At 30.9% G+C, this 24,111-nt stretch overlaps 1 protein-coding gene across 2 annotated transcripts; it reads left to right on the forward strand.

The window, feature by feature from the left end:
* The first annotated feature begins 388 nt into the window (after positions 1-388).
* Positions 389-20,828, forward strand: RGS18 (regulator of G protein signaling 18). 2 transcript variants are annotated; one of them, XM_074308616.1, is made up of 6 exons: positions 404-698; positions 1,242-1,346; positions 2,470-2,531; positions 14,778-14,944; positions 18,444-18,733; positions 20,694-20,828. In XM_074308616.1, exons 1-5 carry the CDS (start codon positions 580-582, stop codon positions 18,699-18,701), a joined length of 711 nt encoding a protein of 236 aa, XP_074164717.1. In that variant the 5' UTR covers positions 404-579; the 3' UTR covers positions 18,702-18,733; positions 20,694-20,828. The 2 variants fall into 2 exon arrangements, with proteins under 2 accessions (XP_074164718.1, XP_074164717.1); XM_074308617.1 differs by lacking the exon at positions 20,694-20,828 and having other exon boundaries at positions 389-698; positions 18,444-19,396.
* Positions 20,829-24,111: the final 3,283 nt, after the last annotated feature.

Here is a 24,111-nt window from a genome sequence, read left to right on the forward strand (position 1 = left end):
GCTACTTTTAAATTTTTCATATTTTTTTCAATATTCAAATTCAAAATAATATTAGATACTTCAATATCCCAAGATTTCAAGTTTGGCACTTTTTACAGCACAGTACATGTATGTGTTTTAGGACAGAAAAAAAATAAAATCTAAAATTTATCTTTTACCACCTAATTCAAGATTCTGCTATAAATTCATACTTAAAAAATTTACAATATTATATGAAAAAATAGTTCCTGTCGGAAATGACTATGTCAGTTTAGGCTCAAAGGCTTATATTGATTGTGAAAATACCAAGCAGAAGTTGCTCTGTGGTAACTGTACTCTTTATCTTAGTGGCCAACAACCACTTTGTAAATGCGTAATATCATTTCCTTAAACAACCCAGAGCAAAATTGGATTTCAATTTCTCAGTGCTTCATGTTTAAAGGAGAAGTACTGAGTACTGTCTCTTACTTTTGCTTCTTTTTAGAACATCGGAGGGTAAAAAGTTTTGTGATCTCCATGTGTAACAATGAAGGATTTGGATGCTTCAAGCAAACTGTTTCAGGGTCGAAATAAGAAGTCTTTTAACTTTGTAGGAATAAAATGGAAAAACCATTGGTTTTCTTTTCTCAACTAACTATGTCAGACTCAAAGGAAAAAAATTTCTACAAGGTGATTCACTCAATAGGAAAAGAAGCATTAAACAAAGATATAAAAAACAGGTAAAGTATGTTTTTGGATAACTAGTAAATAGGAATTTAGAACATGTTGAAATATTATTTTTTGAAATGTAAAGCTGATTATACTAATTGTGGTATTGAGATAGAAAATCGAATAAATATGCCTATATGAAGGAAATATTTTCTTAAAATGTGGGAAAAGTAAGTGGCACATGAAGTGTTACAAAAGAAAACTTTAAATTATCCCATAAAATTTACAGTATGAACACTAATAGGGGATAGGGTCATAGTCCCCTCTCTATTTATCAAGTGAAAATAGTTATTATTCCTTGTCAAGTGGATTTTACTACTTAATATTGTTATTATTGTCATTGTTTTATAGTTTATTTCCCTTAATTTTGTCAAGAATATAAAAGAGCATGGTCTTCACTGTTTACAATTGTATCACCTGAGAAATACTTATCTTAATATGTGGGTTAAAATATCATAAATGGAGGAGTAAATTATCCCTATGTGTATCATAAATAGAAAAATGAAGTTTTACAATTATTATTCATTTTCAAAGCAGTTTATATTCTATTACAGAAATAAAGAAAAGAGAAATAGACTAAGCCTTCTCCTGCAGAAACCTGAATTCCCTGAAAATGTCAACCTTGGTGGTAGTTCTGAAAACTTGGCCAAATTGACATGGTAAATATTTTTCTTTTAAAATCTATTCTAAAGGTGGTTTTGAACTTTAATTGATATTCAATATACATTATGTTTTTACAATTAAGGATTTGTGATTTTTTTTAATTTAGTAATTGAACAATTTTTTGGGAGGAAGAAGAATAAGGTGGATAAGAAGCAATAAATATATTTTAACTGCAAACAAAAAAGTAAAATGAAAAAAACAAAGTTTTTTTAAATATTGTATATATGTTTAAAAGTTGACATGTAAATCTTTAAAAACACACTGTAATTTGAATTTTGTCCTTTGTAAAATAACTAAAAATGTATATCATATATCTTCATGTGCTTGAACATTTTGGTTTTGCTTTTTAGCATTAGGTATTTATGACATATATCTTGCTAACTTTAAGTTTTACTAAAACTTTTATGAAAATATTAAGATTTTTCCTGAAGGGAACTTACTATTCTTTAGTTTTTAAAGTAAAACTTTAAAAAAAGTATGCTATTTCAGAGAATTATAACCATTATGCTGTTATCATGTTTACTAGATAAAAATAATGCACCTAACTCTCTAATACCTCATAATCTTTTGACATATTATAATAAGAAAGTCAAATATTTAAATAATATTAAATTTAAAATAAGAAAAGAAAGATATCTCTAATAATTTGTCATTCTTTTGATAATTTACTAGACAAGTTTTCTCCTTGCTTAATAAAAAAAAAAATCAAACTTATAAATAAGCAGTATAATGGGGGAACCGTTTCAAATAGAATACTACCCAACTTGCCATAGCAAAAATATTGCTTATTTTGAGGTCAGCATTTCAAAAGATGGATGACCCAATATCCTGCTCCTAGTTAATTGCTCCTTAAAGATTCAAACAATGAAACAACCTTTGAAAAATATTTAAAGTTTTTTTTTTTTTAATTTAAAAGATTGCATTATTTTGCCAAAAAAAAAAGTATCAGAAGAAATAAGACAAAATATTTTGAAGACTCCAGTGGAAAGAGAACTTCTATTACAAAGTACTATAATCGCACACCTTCTGAAACAAGAGAGAGCTCTCTAGCAGACAGCATGTCAGGAGAATTAGAGTACTAAATGCATTTTATCAAAAAGCATTTCATTTCTTGAACAGTGTCTCCCCTGAAGAAGCAGTGAAGTGGGGTGAATCCTTTGATAAACTGCTTTCCCATAAAGGTTAGTAGTATTTTTTTTCTAAGTAATAACTATTATTCCATAATGGAAAATGATGCAAAGTATGTGTGTAATTAAACAGATATGGCAGTTATCTAAATTAAGTATGATGGGTCATTTAGAGCACTATGAATTTTTGATCTACTGTAAAGAATAAAAAAGAATACTGTTGAGTGTTGAAATGAAGTATTGATTTATTACTTTTAAGTGTTCTCTTCCATTTTAAAGTGTATTATGTTGATAACAATATTGATGTCACCCCTTTTCTATAAATATGAAAAAAGTAACAAGAAATAATTAAAAACTGATCTGCCTTGAAAAATGAGACAATTCCCTTTGTGAAGTAGATTTCCCAAAGTCATGATGCAGAAAATTTCTAAAACTGCACCAGGATTTCAGTGAATAATCTTAATCATATAAGATCATATAATGAAATTAATTGGAGTTTGTAAAACTATGTTAGTAAAAATAAAGCAAGGGTTTTCAAAATCTACAGTGTATTAACTCCTCTCGCACATCAATTTTCCATTTAAAAAAGGTAAAATGATTTAAAGGACAATTTAGAAGAAATGGAGATTTTTACCAAAGGATGGAACTTGAAAGATAGGAGTTTTAAAATGATGAGCAAGGAAATGCTGGCTGATGGTAAATTGGGATGGGGATGATATAAATATAGAAATGCCTATGTAATAACAAGAAAAGAGGGAAGTACTGAAAGTGTTAGAAATATTTAGAAAGGGAACAAGTTAACAAGATTAATCTTTGTTTTCAAGCTATTCTAAGTCAGCAGTTTGATAATAAAATATTGATGATTTGCATTCCCTTTTTACATAGGTCACTAAATCTGATCATTTCTTTGAGCAGAAAGAGTTAGAGGATGAAAAATGAGTGTCAGCAGTTTATATATAAGTAACATTTACAGGTTCCCCATATCTGTATATTTATACCAATATCTTTATGTATATCTATTTGTCATCTATATATCTATTTACCAATACTACTTCTCATAACAACCCTAGGAAGTAGACAGTATATATATATATTTTTTTCCATTTTCTCCTTTTTTATATCTCTCCTCATTTTATAGGCAAAGAAACTGAGATCTAAAAATTTTAAGGTACTCAAGTATTTGTGGTTAGTAAATGAGTCAAGATTAAGACTAACACTATTTAATTTATCTTTACAAAATACCACCATTGGAGTCATTAATAGCATAAAACCATGGAATTAGAAGAAGATTTGGTACAAGTCTATCATTTTGTAAATTCTAACTTTCCCAAGTTCACAGTAATTGAGTTGGGTAGACTTGGAATCTGAGTCTCCCTAACTATATCCAAAGCTTATTTTCTAATGATCCTATTGTATTTAAATGTTATGGGACATGAAAATATCAAAAACAAATTACAAATCAGTATCATCCAGAGGGCAGTAGAAAGTTTGCCTGAATGATTTCAAAATGATTTAAAGGACAAATGAGAGCAAAGGTTGTAATGGAGAAACTTTATGACTTAAAAACAATTAATTGCTTATATTGAGACCAAGAATGGTGAACAGTCCAAGAATTGTACTGAAATAATTTAAAAATCAGAAGAACAAATCATTTAAATATCACCAGTACATTGGGTGGATAAATAGAAAGACATAATAAAGAATAAGAATCATACTGGATGGGCAACTGTGGAAGCCCAGTCAACAAATATTTATTAAATTATCACTATATGACAGGCATTGTGCTAAACCCTGGGGATGCAAAAGAAAAAAAAAAAAAAAAACAAAAAAACAAAAAACAAAAAGCAAAAGAAAAAAAAAACAACCTTTGTTTTTAAGAAGCTCACAGTCTAGTGGGGAGACTATAAACAAATAACTATGTACACACAAAATATACACAGGATAATCTCAAAAGGAGGTCACTAGCACTGAGCATGCAATATTTGGGAGCTACATTGTTATAATATACTAACTGCTGAAGTCATCAATTTGTTTGATTATATTTTGGTTGACAGACAAATTTTATATTCAATATGCAAATGTCTATAAAATTTAAAACAGCATTCTTCTCCTACAAAACTTACTTTTTAAAAGAAGTCGAACTGAAAATCACTTCCTTTCCCTTCTTCTCTTTGGCAAAGAAGCAAATGATCAAGGACTGAAATAGAATCATGCAAAATTGAAATTTTAATGTACCTTCAATATGTAATCTAAATACCTCATTTTGTTTATGTTAGCACCTCATAAATTTTGAAATATGTTTTTCCTGGTGCCATTTCTGTATTGAGGAAAAGCTAGTACATTCCTTTTAAGATTTATGAAAGTGTATACATGTGTTTATATATACATGTATACATGCACATACATGTATATGTATGTATAAATATGTATATATACACATATATACACATACATATATATATATATATATACATATATTAGATACATTCTAGTTGGCATGTTGTTGTTTTCCCCCACTGGAATGTAAGCTCCTAGAGATCAAATCTTTTTGCCTGTTTCACAGTTTTTAAGACACTGGCTGATACATAGCAGGTGCTTAAAAAACTCTTGTTAACTGATCGACTAGATATAGAGCTAATAGAAACTATAGGTTCAAAATCTAGTAGAAAATATAGATTCAAATTTTACCTTTGACATAATTACCTTGTAAACTTGAAAAAAACCCACAATAATTTGACCTCTATATAATTAGGCAAATCAATGGACCATAGGGTAGCTGTGAGAAACGGATTTGAATGTAGGTCAAATTTAAAATGTTCATTGATAAAGGAAGTTGAGACATCAGGAGCCCTTTCATCTCCCAAGATGAAAAACACATGCTCATTTCTAAGAGTCCTAGCTCTGGAATTAGACAATCTGGTCTTAAATTTTCTTTTTATCACTTACTGCCTGTATAAACTCAGGCAAATTAGACAGTCAATAGGCATTTATTAAGTATGCACTGACCAGTTGCTGTTCAATCATTTTTCAGTAATGTTTGACTCTTAGTGACCGTATTTGGAGTTTTTTTGGCAAAGATACCAAAGTAGTTTGCCATTTATTTCTGCAGTCCATCTTATAGATGAAAAAACTAAGGCAAACAGGGTTTAGTAATTTATTCAAAGTCTCCCAGTGTCTGAGGCTATTTCTGAACTCAACTTTGAATGTTCCAGCACTGTATATAGTTTACCCACCAGCTACCATGTATTTATCAGGTACCATGTTGAACACTGGGAATACAAAGGCAATGATGTGTAGTATTTGTGAGTGTGTTGTGTGTAGCAGGTGAAAGCAATCTAGAAGGACAGTAGGAGAAGAGTGAGGGAATTCAGGAAAGATTTCCTTCAGAAGGTGAGATTTAACCTGCTTCATAAAAGAACACTAGGAAAACTAAGAGGCAGAAATGATGAGGGAAATCATTCCCAAAATGAGAGACAGGCTGTGCAAAGTCCTGGATATGGAACTTAGAACATATTCAAAGAAATAAAAGTAAATCTGTATAGTTGCATCACAGAAGGCATGGAGAGGAATATATAGGGGGCAATAAGGGTAAGAAGGACCCAAATTATGGAGGACTGAAAATATCTGAGAGGAATTTTTATTTCATCATGATGTTCATTGAGCAGAAAGAAGACAAGATCAAACATAAGCTTTAGAAAAAAAAAATCCACAGGAAGCTCAGTAAGGATGGATTGAAGTGGAGAGAGATTTGAGGTAATTAGATGAGCTGTTGGAAAGCAATTGTAATAATCCAGGCCAGAAGTGAGGAAGGATCTAAATTAAGGTTGTAACTATATGAAAGGAATTTTAAAATGCTATAAAAGTGAAATAATCAGAACTAGCAATGAATAAAGAAAGAATAAGTAGTGTTTGATGATTCTGAGATTGTTGACCTATTGGCTAAGTGACTATGAAGGGGGTAGTACCCTTAACAGTGAAAGCAACTATATAAGAAATATTTATTATTGATTGAGAAATTCTGAAAGGCAAAGGATAGATGAGAATGTGGCTGGAGGCACGGGGAGGGAAAGAAAATGAATTATGTTTTAATATACGTTGATTTTGAGATTCCCATGCAACATCCAGTTCTGGATATTCAAGAGGCAATTGGAAACGCATTTAATTTTAGTAGACCTCAGTTTCCTTATTTGCAAAATGAGGTATATGAACATATTCAAGATGTTTAATAAAGTTTCCTTCTCGCTTGGTGATCCTGTTATCCTTTGAAACCATCTTTCTTCCAAAGAAACCTTTGAGGTAGACAGTCCAAGTATTATTAGCTTCATTGTAGATATAAATGAAAGTAAATTTATGCTTTATTCCATCTGTGAACTGAGTTACTGTCATTTCCATTATTATAGAATTTATAGAGATTGTGTTTTTATGAGGAAACCATTTAAGAACCTAGTTAGAGCCATCCGAGTAGGATTTTAGCTGCATTACATATAGTTTGCATTATGTAAAGGTGAAGGTGAAAGTAATCTAAAAAAGTTATTCTAGAGGCAGCTAGTTCATACAGGGGATACAGCACCAGCCCTGAATTCAGGAGAACCTGAGTTCAAATCTGATTTCAGACACTTAACACTTCCTAGCTATGTGACCTTGGGCAATTCACTTAACCCCAATTGCCTCAGGAAAAAAAAAAAAAAAGCTATTCTAGTGAAGTGTCAAACATATGACTCCCAACATTCTAGAGCATAGCCTGAACCAGATTGAAATATAATTGGGAAATATTTAACAAAATAAATAAAAATATAATAGAACATTGATAATGTTAATATGTGGTTTTCTAGGATTTTTATGTATGCTTTCTATCTGAATTTGACCCTACAGACCTAAGGCATTTTATCGACTTGCTGAAAGAATAATAACTCATAATCATGTAGCACTTTATGAAGAAAACTAAATTTTACAAAGATTTCAATTAAGTTGTACAATTAATAATATCCTTCCCCCACTCCATATCCCTTTCCTTTGCACATGAAGAAATAACTTCAGAAAATTTAAATGATTTCTCCAAAGTTACAAATAATAATAGTTTAATAAAGCACTATTAAGTGAGAAAACCAAGATTTTAAGCTCAGTGTTCTTGTTCAGTTCCTTTTCATTTCAGAAGATTCCCTTTTTCCTTCTATTTCCTCTCTTGAATTGTATATAAGCTATGGCTGATTTTTCTACCAATATAGAGAGAACATGAGCAGAATGTGTAAGCTGTTCTTACATAAGAATGGAAAATGAAAACAAAGATCACTTGATATGTTGGAAATTATCACCCAACTTTCTTTAAGACTGATATTGCTTAGGAAAGGAAGCTCATGTTCCTCTCTTACAGAAGATGAATGTTTCTTAAACTTTTAACCTTCTGTCTTTTATTCATTGCATTTCCTCATTTCTAGTTTCCTATTTTTCTCTAAGATATAGAACTTAAATGTTCCAGGAAAACAATGATCTTGAATTGGCCCTTTTCATGGTAAACAATATACTGCACATCTATCTGCAAGATTAAAAATTAAAGTTAAGGTTGGTGAAGCCATAAATGGTGTACACAAAGGGATTGTTGGGTCAGAAGGAGCTGTTCTACTTCATGGCAGGGTCAAAAGTCTTGATTCAAATCTTAGAATAAACAACACTGTAATCTAGTGATTAGTGACTGGACTGAGCTACACCAAAGTCTCCTGACTCTCCTGTTTCCTTGCCATCAGAAATTGAAACAACAGATGCCCAGATTTCTATTTAGGAACATACAATTGTATGTATTTTATGTTTGTATGATGCATTGAGCTTTTCCCAAGATGAAAACTAGTTTTGGGTTATGGCAGGCTCTTCTGGCAGCTGCATTAATTTTTGCAGACCTCCAAAGTACCATTTAGTTACTGCCTCAGGGCAATGAGGATTCCATCATAGTACAAAACTCAATGCACCAGTCAACTTTGCCTAACACAACTTGGGGCAATGGGGAGTAGAGATCTTAGGAAGGGGAGGTGACTTATATACCTGGAGGACCTTATTCAGCTGAGTTTATTTTTTTAAAAAGTCCAATATTACTACAATCTGAAATAACAGAATTTCTCTTTAAGCAACCAATTTTATTATTAAAAGATTATTCTAGTGACACTTTTAAAATTCATATGATTTGTTGTACTTATATAATACCTCAAAAATGATTTAATTCAATTAGCACGGACTGAGCATTTATATAAAATTGCATTAGTCTAGATATTAGGGACTAGTGAAGCCTGACATATAGGGTAAAGAAACAGAAGTCAAAAACAAATGAGTTCTATGCAATGTTACTTCTAATACATACTGGTTGTGTGAGCCTAGGTCAAATTATTTGATTATTAACATGCTCAAACTACTATGTAAGAGGAGTCACTGCACAGTAGCTGTGGATCTGAATTTAGCACAGGGATTTTCCTTACGGGGACTTCTTGACACAGATGAAGTTATGCTTTGGCATTCCCTCCCTCACCCACACTATTGCATTAATAATACTTGTGTTGTCTCATCCATCAAAGTTGTTTCAATTGAGAGCATATGTTTTCTTATTGATAATCTGCCTACGATACTTTTTAAAATCTTTATTTACTTCCTACAAATAAAATTTGAAGATCTTTTTATAATTATAAGTAGTCCCTCCTAAATGTTATTTCTCTCTAGAGTAAGAGAATTATTTTCTGAGGGCCATAATAGCTTAGAGACCATTTATATGGCAGTGTTTTCCATGTATTATAATTGGATGCTGTCCTATTGACAAAGTGAGTTAGTTTCATTTAGTAGTGATGAACAGATCCCTTTCTGTACCTTGGCATTTATTTGTTGGTTCATTTGGTGAAAAATTTACCTTTCTTAAGAGCTGGTTAATAAGTGTGTTATATGAATAAGCTAACTTAAAATCATAGTTTCATCCTTCCTCAAAATATATTGGAGCCTTCTCTGATGTATTAACCCTGCACAACAGGAGATAGTCTCACAGTTTCCTATTTTCATATTAGACCTAAGCTGGGGATAAGGTATACTCAAATCCACTGCAGAGATCAGCATGGTAATTTAAAAGTGTGAATTTCACTTCTGGATGGATTTTAACAGCTACAGAGAGGGACAAGGACAGTTCTTCAGTAGTTCTCTGAGAAAAGTTCCCAAAGACTTTCCCATCTTACTGGTTAAGGACATTTGTCCCCTTGAATTTCAATTTAAAAAAATCAAAATCAGAGATCAGGCAAATAATTTTATGTCTTGCTACAAATTCTTACCTAACTGAAAAGTTATTATCCTTTGATCTCAGAGCTTAATACTCACTAGCAAATACATATATATGCATATATATATGGATACATCTATATATAGACATATACATATATACTGATATGTACATACATATACATAAATATGTATGTAGAAATATATACACACATATATAATATTAAATAAATATTACTTTGAGAAATAATCAAAACAGGAAAGAAAATTAAAAGGCAGAAATGGATCCAAAAAGGGAATGTTCTTCATTCAACTCGAATATAAATGACCACTTATTTATAAAGTGCTTAGTAATATTTAGGAAGAAGTTCTGTTTCTGTGGGAGGTAAGATTTTGTTTAATGGATTTACTATATTCTAGATATAAAGATATAAACATTCCATAAAAATCTCTTCAATATTTCTAAATAACAGACCATACAAGTGCTTGATCTGAAATTAAATTTTGCCTATGCATAGTGTTCTCTGTGCAACATGGGCACTTGATTATTTTTTGTTGAATGGGCTTAATAAAAGTTTTCAGAAACTTTCACCATTTTGCTCATACTTTTCTGAATGTCCTATAATTTAAAAGTCCCTAAAAGTAAGCTTTTGAAGAACAGAGTACTAAGGATACCATCTGATTTGGTTTTGAGGACAGTGAAAATATCATTTTCTTTATTCTAGACATGTTTGCTTTTCCAGTAGAACAGGGTGGGGACCATCAGGCTCTGGGGCTTATATATAAGGATTGTAAAATAATTCTCATAATAACCCCCAGAAGATGATGAGCCAAAAGCTCACTACTTTTGTTCTATAAACTGATAATTTTCTAGGGTCCTTGGCAGATAAAATGTTCCCCAACCATAGAACCTCTATCTCACTGGTCTGTGAATTCACTCTATGGTCATGGATAGTAGTTCCTCAATACCTCATCTTATGAATTTCTTGCTCATATTCTTCCAAATATTTTGCAGGATACTTATCTGAAGGGCTTGGGGAGTTTTGTAAATGGCATTACTTCTTCTCATCTTCATTTTGTCCAGTCATATGACAATATTATCTCCTATTGATTATGTATTTGAATTAGTTTTGGTTGCTACCCATTATTTATTGTCTCACAGCTTTATATTTTATTTATTATACAGACATATATAATGCTTATGACAAATTACTGTGTATCATATAAATTAATATATGCATTATATGTGTATGCTTATGCTATACATGCATTTTACATACATATGCATGCACATGTATGCACATATTCATATAAGTTATATATGCAGACATTCATGTACATATACATATCACCTAGCTAAGTGACACAATATATAGAACAGTGTACCTGAAGTCAGACACACCTGAGCTTAAATATGACCTTAAATATCAGTGTCTGAGCCTGGCTCACTTCTCCATTATCACTTCTCCAATTGCTTTAGTTTTCTGACGTTTAAAAGGAAGTTCATATAATACCTACTTCACAGAGATGTTGTGAGTATCAAATGAAATAATATTTGTAAAATACTTAGCATAGTGCTGGGCAAGTAGTAGGTGCTACATAAATGCTAGCTATTACTATGATGTACAAATCTGTATGTATATGAACTACTAATAAAGCAGATTCCTCTGCAAACTAGGTCTCTGTATATCTAGGAAGAAGAAATCAGAATAAATGAAGTTTTCATGAGAAAAAAAAAAGAATATTTACTAGATGGCTGGTAAAGATCTAGTCTCAGAAATGAATTTAGCTGATTTCTTGGTTCTCTCAGTTTTGGTTGTGACTGTCACTTTCAATTCAGTGATTTAACAAAATCATATGGCTTAATTCTCTTATTTACTCCAGTGTTCAACACCAGCAGCAACAACAACAAAACAACTAATTTTTTTCAACCAGAGATACAAGAAAGAAAAATCTTTTTAAGACACTGTCAAAACAGTAGTTAAAAGAATAGTTTATTTGTTAACTAAAGTCAGCCTGGTAAGGCCCAGATTTACCTAAAGTTTTTAAATGATTACTGAAACACAGTTGACAATAGTAAAGTAAAAGTAAAGTAGACTTGGAATTTAAAGGTAGTGCAAACTGCTTGTGACAAGTTCATCCAATAAATGGAAGCTGATGAAAGGAAAAAAAGGAAAAATATACTTTCAAATTGTATTTTTCCTTATGCCATTGTTAATAAGATAAGGCTAAGGATAGGGCCTATGTTTTCACTAGTAAAAAGAATTCCCAAGTGAGGAAATTCTAACCGTAGAGCAATGGCAGATTAAATGATTTGTAAAGGTGACACAGTCATTATAAAGCAGGTGAAAATCAACAAGACACATCTGGAATTCTTGTACTATCATATTGGTTTAAAACCACAAGAAGAGAGACTAACTATGACAAATGTCTTTAGGTCTTGAGTTTTATGGCTTTATGGTGAGTTGGGAAAACTTCAATTCATAACATACCTAAAATAACAATTGAGAGCTCACATTCTCTTAAAAAAAAAAAAAAAAAAAAAAAAAAAAAAAAAAAAGTGTTCAACACCAGAATCCAATAATAAAAACTCAACATAAAATAATAGATTTATAGTTATAAGAGCCCTTAGAGGCCATAAAATTCAGGCCCATGACTTTCACAGAATTGCACAATTAATTATTAAATGTCAGAGTTGGGATTTGTAAGGTTTCCCTTACTCTGAGTCCAGCACACTATCTTGTGGTCTACAGTGTTCATAAAATAGGCAAGGGAAATGTTGAATCAAATGCTAATCACTTTTTTTTTTCTTTTCCCTACTTGTTGATAATTTTGTTTTTGTTATGGTTGTTCATTTGTTTTGCTTTTAAATTCTTGTTGAGTGGTTCAGAAACTAAACAATTTGGATAATTTTTGTCTCTAGCCCAAGGAACTGAGTCACTGGGTAAGCTGTAGCTTGCCACACAGTCCCATGAGGCTAATCTAGTTTTCCATAATGGGAAAGAAGTTTCACCTAAAACATTCAGTGTAGTTAATTATGGGAGCAGAAACTACAAATACACAGAGCTAAGATAAGGGAATTCAAACGTTTTTCATGCAAACACAATCAGGAGATAGCATTGCAAGACTTCCTTCTGATATTTGAATGTGAGTGCAGTTATATATTATAAACTTAGGATGCCTTCTTCCAAATCATTGGTAAAATGTTGAAGATAATTGATCCTAATTGATCCAAAGACATAGTTCTGTACCAAAAAAAAAAAAAAAAGTAACTATGTACATACAACTAAGCATAATCTCATCTAGTCCTTATTAATTCAATACCTTTTAAGGATTATATTGCTCAAAATCATTTATTAGTCATCTACTATATCCTCCATGGAACTTCACGGAGTATTTGGTATAAAAATAGAAATGCAAATCCTTGACCTCAAAAAGTTTGCTTTCTATTGAGAAATACATAAATAAGAAAATAAAATAATTTTAAATTTTAAATTAAATAGAAACATGTTATTAATATATATGAACCTTTACATATATAAGTTATAAAAATGCAATTGAATACATTTTACTGAGCTTGTTCAAATATATGTGTATATACATATTGAATTTAATGTGATAGTAAAATACTTTGTTCTCTTTTCTAAATTTCCTTTCCCCTTTTCATTATATTTTAAAATATTTAATGGTGCTTTTTTTTTCCTCTTCTGGCTCTTTTTCTCCTTCTCCCCTTCCTCCTCTTTTTTCTCTTCCTCCTTCTCTGCCTCCTCTGCTTCCTCTTTGTCTTTTTCTTTTTTTTTTTTAACTCTTTTCTCCTCTTCCTTCTTGTTACTATCTGTATGAGAAATCTCCACTCTTCCTTCCCCTCATAGCCCTCCCATAAAGAAGTATAGTCAAACAAAACAAAATTTTGTTGTATCTGAAAATATATAATTAATGCTGCGCCTGTATCACCTTATGTCTTCACCCAGTATTCTAAAGTCATTATTTGACATATTCTCTTTCAAAGTTCTTAAAACTTTCAAAATTCTTTTCTTTTATATTGACATAAAATGAATTCAAAATAAATATTAAATACTTCTTTAAGATAGAAGAATAGTAGAAGCTAGAAGAATAAAAAAATAATATACTATAGAAAATTACTCTAGCTGAGTTTTGAAGGAAATGAAGGGTATCTAAGAAACCAGGACTGAGTTTATTCTAAATATGGAGGATGGGAGGTAGCCAGTTCAAGTTACAGAATTGTGAAAGAGAATTTTGTGATCATTGAACAGCAAGGCTATTTTTTCTGGAGTATGGAATGAATGAAGAAAAATACTGTGTAATAAAATTGGAAAAGTAGATTGGAGTTAGATTGGGGAGGCTTTTTGCTGTTTTAAAAGTAAAATAAAAACTTGTATATGTATGGATAAAATTAAGGTTTACACAATACTTTCATTTTATCGTCACAACATCCCTGGAAAAGATGTGTTATTCTTTTATTTATTTTACATATAAGTCAGTTGTGTAACTTACCAAAGGCCATCTGGTAAGTGTGTAAGGCTGTATGTGAATTCATATCTGATTTTAAAAGTGTTTAAAAATGTATCTTCAAGGTAGTCATATTAAGGAGAGGAAGTATTACTATTCTCATTCTATTATGAGTCAACTGGAGCTCTGGGAGTTTGTTAACTTGCCCAAAGAAATTACTGAAGCAAAATATGAGAAGGCATTCTTAAAAACTGTATTCTTTCCCCATTGCTTAGGATAATAAACTTTTCATTGTTTTCTGAAGAAAAAAAAATTTCCCCATAATGTATCTTAAGAACTGCAATTGAGAAGAATCAGAGATTACATTTAAATTCAGCAGGCTTACTTTTTATTTAATTTATCAAAGAATTGTTGGATTTTGCTGTGAAGAAATCACAGTTGTTCTGAATACACCATTCCTGATCACAATGGGCTGGAAAAAAATATCTATCTTACCAGTATTTATGGTCATTGTCTAATGTCAAACGGTATTACCCTTATGGTTTTAATCTTTCAAAGATATATCCTTTGTCTTTTTTTTTCTATTGGTAGATGGATTTGATGCTTTTACCATGTTCCTTAAAACTGAATTCAGTGAAGAAAACATTGAATTTTGGGCAGCCTGTGAAGATTTCAAGAAAAGTCAAGAACCTCATCAACTGTTCCATAAAGCACAAGCAATATATGAAAAATTCATACAAAATGATGCTCCACAGGAGGTATAGTAAAAAATAAAGAGAGAAACAGAAAAGAATTAAAAGAGGGGCAAAGGTGATCAAAATCTGAAAGAACTGAATAAAAATTACATCAGAGAAAATCCACTTGATAAAAATAAATACATAGTGCCATCATACTCAACACTCAAAAGTTCAGAATTATGTTAGATGAATAGTGGTTTACGTTAATATTTTCAGGAAATACTTGGGAAATATATACATACTAAATATACTATATGTCCTTATTCAAATATATATTTGTATAAACATATATATCTAGATAGATAGATAGATAGATAGATAGATAGATAGATAGATATATCCAATTACACACATAAACACACATCAATTATATGTGAATATATATGAGAAAAATGGCAGAGTCCACTCTTGAGGGCAAGAAAACCCAGGCTCAACTTTTGCCTGATGAATATAATCTACATGGCCATAAATACTAAAACATTCTGTGCCATGTAAATGCTTTTAGATATCGATCTATATAAGCATAAATAGTTTCCTCAACCCTGCATTTCTGAAACTCATTAAAATAAAACTACCATTTTAAAATATGATAATACACAATAGATATATGGTGTATCATATATATATATATATATATATATATATGTATGCAGAGGTCAAATGCATATATATATATATATATATATACACACACACATATATGTATGTATATATGTGTATATATATAGATAGATATATGAATATCTGTAGAAGTAGAAACAGAGAGCTGGATCAATAGCTATGTCAATCTAAAAATTGAGCTAAATGGATATAGCTAGAGAGAGAGAGAGTAGATAGATAATAGATTGATAAATGGACAGACAGTTTGGACAGGATATATAGAACTTGAGAATTTATTCTACATTTTCCCATTCTTAGTTTTAAAATTTCCCACCAAAACTTTCAGAGTCAAGGTTGTCCCAATGATAATTATAGACAAAAATGTACTGATTCTCTTTCAGTATATCGGACTTATTGATTTCTTTGATTTCCTGCTTAGCTCTAGTTTGATAATGAACTCCTAGAAATTAAGAATTTGGCTTTCCACCCAATATAGAAATGTCTTCTAAGAGCTAGCATAGAGGAGGACATAGGTCTTATTTATTTTTATGGATAGATCTATTATTATGTAATGCTATAAAATAGCATATTATGTTTTATATGTATATATACATATATACATATACATATACATATATATATGTATATATTTCAAAGCCATACCTGTCAGAGATTAGAAGTTTAGGGTGGAAAATAGTGATGAAGAAAGAGACCAAAGCTTTTTAATATAGTTGGGTCTATTCTCCCCACACAAGTCATACTTAAGCCTACTAAGTAGAGTGCTAGATTAAACACTGGACCTGGAGTTAGGAAGATCTAAGTTAAAATCTACCATTAAATTATAACTGTGTGATCTTGGTCAAGTTATTTAATTTTTGTCTGTTTTTTTTTCTTCATGTGTAAAGGAAAGAAAAAGGATAATAGCATCTATATTTCAAAGTTGTGAAGATCAAATGAAAAAAAATACATATCTATAAGGTGCTTTGCAAACCTGAAAGTATATATAACGCCAGCTATTACTATAATTGCCACCCTCCCTGCACTGACGTACTATATTCATAGTAAATAGCATTAAAGAGGACAACAGGTATCATCTTCACCCATTATTGTAAACAAATTAATATAGTTATCTGACCCATAGTTTTAGCATAGGAGAAAACAAAATGGAGGACCAAGATCCAAATGCTTCATTTTCTTTGTTGTAGAGAAATTTGTAAGAACCTTTACTTTGGAGTGGGGGAGAGAAAACTTTTGATCCTGGCATTCATAAAGAAAATAGTGTTTTTTTTCTTTGTCATTGTTACTTTTTCCTACTATCCCCTGTTTGAAAATATAGGTAAGCCAGAAAACATTTATTATTAGTCATAATTTCATATATATGGTAAAGTCAGAGAGTTTTTAAAGTTGTATTTAAAAAGTATATGTAAATATATTCAAAATAAATATAAAGGCAATATATAAAATGTAATATATAATAAAAGAGGGTTATAAACAGCTAGGGATAATCAAGTAAAGTGTCATGAAAGAAGTGGCTTATGAGTGGAACCTAGAAGGAAACTAGAGATTTCAAGTATTGAAGAAGTGATATAGGAATTCATTCCCAATTTTGGAGAGTGTACAAAAGCAGAAATTTAAGAGATATGTCATTTTTTGAAGAATGGCAAGAAATGGACTTAGAGTGTACAGTATAATGAATCTGGGAAAAATATATATTGGACTAACATTGTGAAAGTTTTAAGTCACCTAAAAGAAGAATGTGTATTTGATATAAGAGGCAGTTGTGAACCACTGGAACTTATTGAACAAGGAAGTGAAAATTAGATCTATGCTTTAGAAATGTACAATGTCAGCTCTATAGAGAATAAGTCGAAAAATGAGGCAAGGAGATGAGTTATTTGAAAATATATCTGAGAAGTGATGATGAATTAAATTGATACTGGTTGAGTGATCAGACAGGGGACAACTCTGAGAGATATGGGACAAGGAGGCATCAATAAGACTTGGAGACCGGGTAAGTAGGGGGAGAAAGAATGAAGAATTAAGCATTCCTTGGAGGTTGGGAAGTTGGATAGCCACAAGGATGAATGTGACATCTAAAGAAATAAGAAAGTTGGAAGAGTGGTAGATTTGAGGAAAAATAGTACTATTCTGTGGGCATGTTGAGCTTGAGATAGATAAGAGGTGTACAGTGTCAGTTAAAATGCATTCTGATTGCATGTGAAACTGATAATTTGGAAATGCTCTATTGTCTCATGTTTGCTCACATTCGTGATTGTCTTTCTAGCATAAGATCTTAATTTAAAGATAATTAGGATGAATTTAAAAGTAGTCTGGAAAGATACATGGGAAATCAGAAAACCTTAACAGGATAATTGCATTTATGTTTTCTTTTACCTGGTGGGACTATTTGGCCACTATATCTCACAGAGAGATAGATAGCTGAAACATGTCATATCCTCTGTGTCACCAGTTATCTTTTCTTAGAAACTGATAGTTATCTTTCCTTATTTCAAGTTCATTATCAAGGTTTCCTCTTAAAGGTCAGCTCCATAACCACAGGAAAGCAAAAAATTGGATAAAATGATTTTTTACTCACTAAAGCAAAAGCATTTTTGCTTTAGACATTGAGGATAGTCAAATTTATTATTTTTTTTCCTGTTGAACAATTGAATTTGTAGGTAAATTAACAAAGATTTAGGATGGGTAAGTTAGGTTATAACTATGAAAGATGAGTTCCTATTGAGAAAAAGCTATGCTGGTATCTTTGCTTTTACAATTCCCTTGGAGTTACAGCTCCCTTTAAAAGAAGAAGAAAGAAGAAACTGCCTTTATTTTTTGTTGTTGTTTCTTGGGGTTGTTTTTATATAATTGAACCTATCAATAGCTCTGATTTTATACTAATTTCTTCTCTATGATCCAGGTTAACCTTGACTTTCACACAAAAGAAACAATTTTTAAGAGCATCTCCCAACCCACCATCCACAGTTTTGATGCTGCCCAAAGTAGAGTTTATCGACTTATGGAGCAAGACAGTTATACACGCTTTCTGAGATCAGACATCTACTTGGACTTAATAAATGGAAGACCCCTGAGAACAACAAACCTTCGAAGGCGTTCACGCTCCTTTACCTTCAATGAATTCCCAGCTGAAAAATCAGATATTGCCATTTGGCTATAAAAAAATAAGCTTAATTTTACTCATATATCAAGGCAAGCTATTAAAATTAACCTTTATAATATTGACTATTAATATTAACAAATTTAATAAAAACTCATTAGTTATATGGAAGAATTTAAAAACATAATTTGGAACACTTTTTACAGCAAAGGGATCTAGTATAGTATTTTGTTCATATATATATATATATATATATATATATATATATATATCAAAAATCCTTCCTTTTAATATATAATTTTCAAAAAAGGCAATTATTCTTAATGTATATGTGAAGTATGATAATTATACATTCAGTAAAACTAAGAGGACAAGATTTGCAAAAAAATTAACAATGGTTTGTAATATGTGTATTTATTCATATATGCATATATTCCATATTTTTATATCAAATGTTAAAAAATGATGTTTGGAGAAGCAGGTTGAAATGGGAGAAAGGCTTTCAGTAAATAAGACGTGGGTTTAATTCCTGTCTAAATAAGTGTAGGGAAAGGGAATAGAGGCTGAACCTGTGATTTCACTGATAAAGGGAATTATGGAATGCATAAATTATCTTTAAATTGCATGTTCGGTTATTCTTTGAAACTTATACTCTTAAAGCTGGCCTATGAGTAGCATTTTTAAAAACAAAAACTATATAAATAATTATAATCTATATTTCCTTAAATAAAGCATAAAGATGTTTTATTTAGAAATATTTCATTTTCAATGTGCCTTGTATTATGCTGTACAATTAGCTTTCACAGCTTCATGTATTTTAAATGCAGAGAAAAATTAAGGAATTTATGTTATAATATTTTCATCTTTATTTCTTTTTCAACTTTAACTTATTACATTAGAACTAATTACTCTTCATGCACTATTGATTATACACACACATACATATGTGTGTATGTTTATAATTATTGTTATTACAAAGTATAGAACATAGTGAGTTTTTCCATCACTGATTTGAAAAGTAAGTAAACTCTCTTAGATTATTTTGAAAAATTGTATCATTTATGTTTTGACCTTTCTAAGATCTCTTTGAAAAGACAAGTTTTACAATTTTACTTTTCTCTTTTACTCATGTTTCCATTTGTAAGCCTTAGTTACTGCTCTTTATTCACCTACTAGAAACTTGATGATGGCCAATTATACCCTCATCTATATGTCATGGATCAAGATGAATAACATGTTTCCCAAATCTTAGTAATATTAGACAAAAGCCTTCAGAATCTACCATCCTCTTCAATCTTCATCAATAAACACTATCTGAGTCACCAAAGTGTACTTGGCAACATACTAGATATGCTGGAGATTTTGTTAATTAATGCTTGTTGTTTAATGAACTTGTTGGGATAGGGAAGGGAAACAGATGCTAAAATGAGCAAATCCACAGATTAAATAAAAGTCTCTAAGATCAATTCACAATGTATAGACATCCTTAACACATAACATTTTCTGATGACAACTTCATTTTATTTCTCTTTATAATTCCAGTGCCTACAATAGGCATTTAGTCATGTTGAATTAAATAACATAAACCATGATCTCAAAAGGACACCTTTTTGAAACAAACAAACAAAAAATGGATATCTATATATGAATGCATACATTTATATATGTAAGTATAGACAGAAATTTAACATAGGTTTTGCTATGATCAGATTTTCTATGAATTTAAATGTATTTCTGTCATCTTCCATAATATCTGAGTGCAGGAGTGATCATCAATAGTCAAGTAGGTGAAACAATAGATCCAGAGCTAAGAACAGCTAAAATCAACTCTGCAATCAAACATTAGTTGTATGATTCTGAGCAAGTCACTTAACCAATTTTTGCCTCATTTCTGAAGTATACAAAAAGTATCATAAAGCAACTATTTCTAGAGTTGAGGAACACAGATATTTTAGCACAATGCCAGTCACAGAGTAGGTGTTAATATATATTTATTCTTCTCTCTTCTCTAATCCTAAAGAACTGTGTCTCTGATTGATATTATAGTTGCAGGAAGAAGGTCTACTTGAGAATAGTTTTGCATGGAACATGTTTCATAGATATTACTCACTAAGAAGATAAAATGCAAGTAGTCATCCATGAAGCTGGCTTGATTTTTAAAGAAAAAAAAAAAAAAAGCAGAGAAAATTGAGAATGGAGATGATCTCCTGTGAGAGGAAAGTTGATTGCTTTTTACCCAAGAGTAAGGTTTTCCTCAACTGTCCCTACCTATTCACTAAGGAGGTTATAATTATCGATCTATGAAGGATGGGAGAAAAGGGAATATATATTATTATGTCAACTACTTACCATGCATTGTGTTACTTGCTTTACAAATATTATCTCACTTGATCCTCACAAGTCAGTGAGATAGAGGCTGTTTTGACTTTTCATTGTACAGTCCTGGAAAATGAGGCAGATAAAGAATAGATGATTTTCGAAGAGTCAAAGCTAGTAAATATATGAGCTATATTTAAATTCAGGTCTAAGTCCCTGTTGTGTGCAGGGAACACAATTAATAAAAGAAAGAAAAGAAGGACAAGAACAAGAAGAAAAAGGAGAAGGAGAAGGAGGAGGAAGAAATGGAAGAGGAGGAGGAGCAGGAGGAAGAAGAGGAGGAGGAGGAGAAAAAAAAGGAGGAAGAGGAGGAAGAGCAGGAGGAAGAGGAGAAGGAGCAGGAGGAGGAGAAAAATAAAAGACAGTTCCAGTCATCACACCAGTCCACATAAATAAAAAAACAAATATGAACGCCAGATTCTTTGCTTGTAGGATCAATGCTCTCTCCGTATGACCCCATATGACCCTATTGATTTCATAAATGTCTACATTTCTCTTTGAAAATTCATTTAGTGTATTTCTTTCCTAATTGCTTTAATCCCAGTTCAATATTTTATTAATAAAACATAAATGCTTTGTGTTGTCTCATTGTAACAGATATTTCAGATGACTTAAAGGTATGCAGTTGATCTGGGCAGGAAGCTTACAACTGAGGTACACATCTCAAAAACTGATGATGTTGTACTTAATGATTCTAAGAGAATCTATAACATAATAAAAAGTGAACTAGCTAAATATGATTTAGTATATGGATGGGAATGGAGGACAGAATTGCATAGACTATACTTAGAACAATGTAAAATGTTCAAAATACAGGTAATTTGGGTACAGAGAGCTATTAGTATTTTTGCAACATGTGCTTAATCAGGGAACATGTCCAAGGGGAATGTATTTTTAAACTGACTCTACAGAAATAAAAGTGGTGTAGTTGAAAGAGTACTAGTTTTGGAATCATTCAAAATGCCAGGTCTACTATGAATGTGAAAGTTGAGCTTTTTTTTCCCCCACAGTTTAAGATCTCCACAGAATTTCTTGCCCTTCTTCATATACTAATGTCTGCTCTTGATCACTATCTTCCTCTCCCTACCTTCCAGACATTGAGTTGTTTCCTCTACTTCTTCATATATATATATATATATATATATATATATATATATATATATATATATATATGTATATGTTTCCTCAATTTCGATATAAAGTTCTTGAGGGAAGCAGCTGCCTTGCCTGTTTATATTTGCATCTTCTAAGTTCAACAATTTTATGGGACATAGGAAGTATTTAATAAATGTGTTATCCCTCCATCCATTCAACTGTCTATCATCTATCTGTTATCTTTCAATATATGTAACATTGATCAACTTATTTAACCTCTCTGAGTCTAGTTCCCTCTAAAATCCTTTATAATTTTTGATTTATGATTTTCTGAAAAGGATCAAGTAAAATGGATTTTCCAATCATGGTAAAATGTAAATATACATAGATTATCCAAAAAAAAAAAAAAGGTCATCCTGAGTAGAGTGAAGAATTTAAAAGGGAAAAAAATCTATTTTAGATGGGTGCTATCTTGTTCTTTGAGGCAATATTTAGCCATAAATAGAAGTAAATACTTAATCTAATAAGGGATTATGGATATCTGAGTGTTTCCTGGAAGAATGATATACTTAATAAAATTATTACACTTAAGCAGATCAAAAATTGTAAACTGTGACTTTACTCTTTCCCAAGCTTATTTAGGATATCTACTGGTAGATTTCCATAGCATTTATACCCATAAATTCTTCATCTTTATGATTCGTTCTTTGACTTTTATTTGGCTAAGTAGCTTCTATTACTGCTTACAAAGCATTATTACTCAATCAAATTTAATGTACCTTTACCTGTAGGGGTAAGAATTGATGACTATTAATTATTACAGTTAAGTCTATGTGATTTGAATATTCCCATCACTGGTAAAGAGTAAATAATAAGTAAATGATAATGCTTTTTGTTTTCCACTTTTTCCTTGAATTAGTTTAGGCTAGTTCTATGAGATAAGGTTAGTCATTTCAAGAGATGAAAAGAACAATTGGGTAAGATGATTTTCTATCACTGGATCTCTAAATAAAATCAAAGTTTTTAGTATCCTTGAGTCCAAGACAAAAATGAAGCTACATTTTTGTGAGGATTGTGGGAAACAAAGAGATGCTCTCTGAAGAGATACAATGACACTGCTCATATGGGTCTTTTTTATACAGAGACAAAAGGGTTATGAATACCGGGAATCAGAAGAGAAATTTTCTTATTATTTATAGCTGCAATTGCTAGTAACTGAAAAGAAAATTAACTGTTCTTTAAGGTATTAGCAGAGGACAGTATGTATGACCATGCCAGCACAGAACAGCAAATAATATTAATTAGGGGACATCAATAAATAGACAAAGTTAGCATGGCTGTAACACCAAATAAAAAAGTCAATACACCATACCAGCTAGAGACAGTGAATTAGATTTTGTGGAATTCAAAGAGGACCTAGTTAAAAAGATCCCCTGGCAAAAAAAAAAAAAAAAAAAAAAAAAAAAAAAAAAAAAAACTGAAGAGCAATTGTAGATTTTAAAAGAGAAGAATTCATATTGTCCAACCTATTCATTTTACAGATGAGGAAAGTGAAATGCAGGACAGTTAAAAGTTTTATTAAAGAAGAGACAGAATTTGAATCTAGGATCTTTGACTTCAAATTTAATACTCTGTATAATATCACTATGTACTTTTATGGAATACTGAAAATCTGTAAATCACTGTTTGTCTTTATCATAGTATGATTTCCTATTGCAGAATATACAATTTTAACACTGTTCTTTTGTTCCTTTTAATAATGGTAGACAGCATATTTGTAAATTGGATATATTGTATTAGTATTTTGGAATACTTTTAGTGTTTTGGAGTTACAAGGGCTCTGTTTGGGAGCTCTAGTTTCAAGGAGTGTGATATCCCCTAAAGTAAACCAGAATCTTCATGTGATCAACCAGCTATGATAAATAAACTACATATGTAAAACACATTGAAGGGGGAACATCCATTGAAATATTTTTAACAATTTTTTGTAACTCATCTC

Source organism: Sminthopsis crassicaudata, chromosome 4 (assembly GCF_048593235.1).
Source record: "Sminthopsis crassicaudata isolate SCR6 chromosome 4, ASM4859323v1, whole genome shotgun sequence".
NCBI classification, from domain to species: Eukaryota; Metazoa; Chordata; class Mammalia; order Dasyuromorphia; family Dasyuridae; genus Sminthopsis; species Sminthopsis crassicaudata.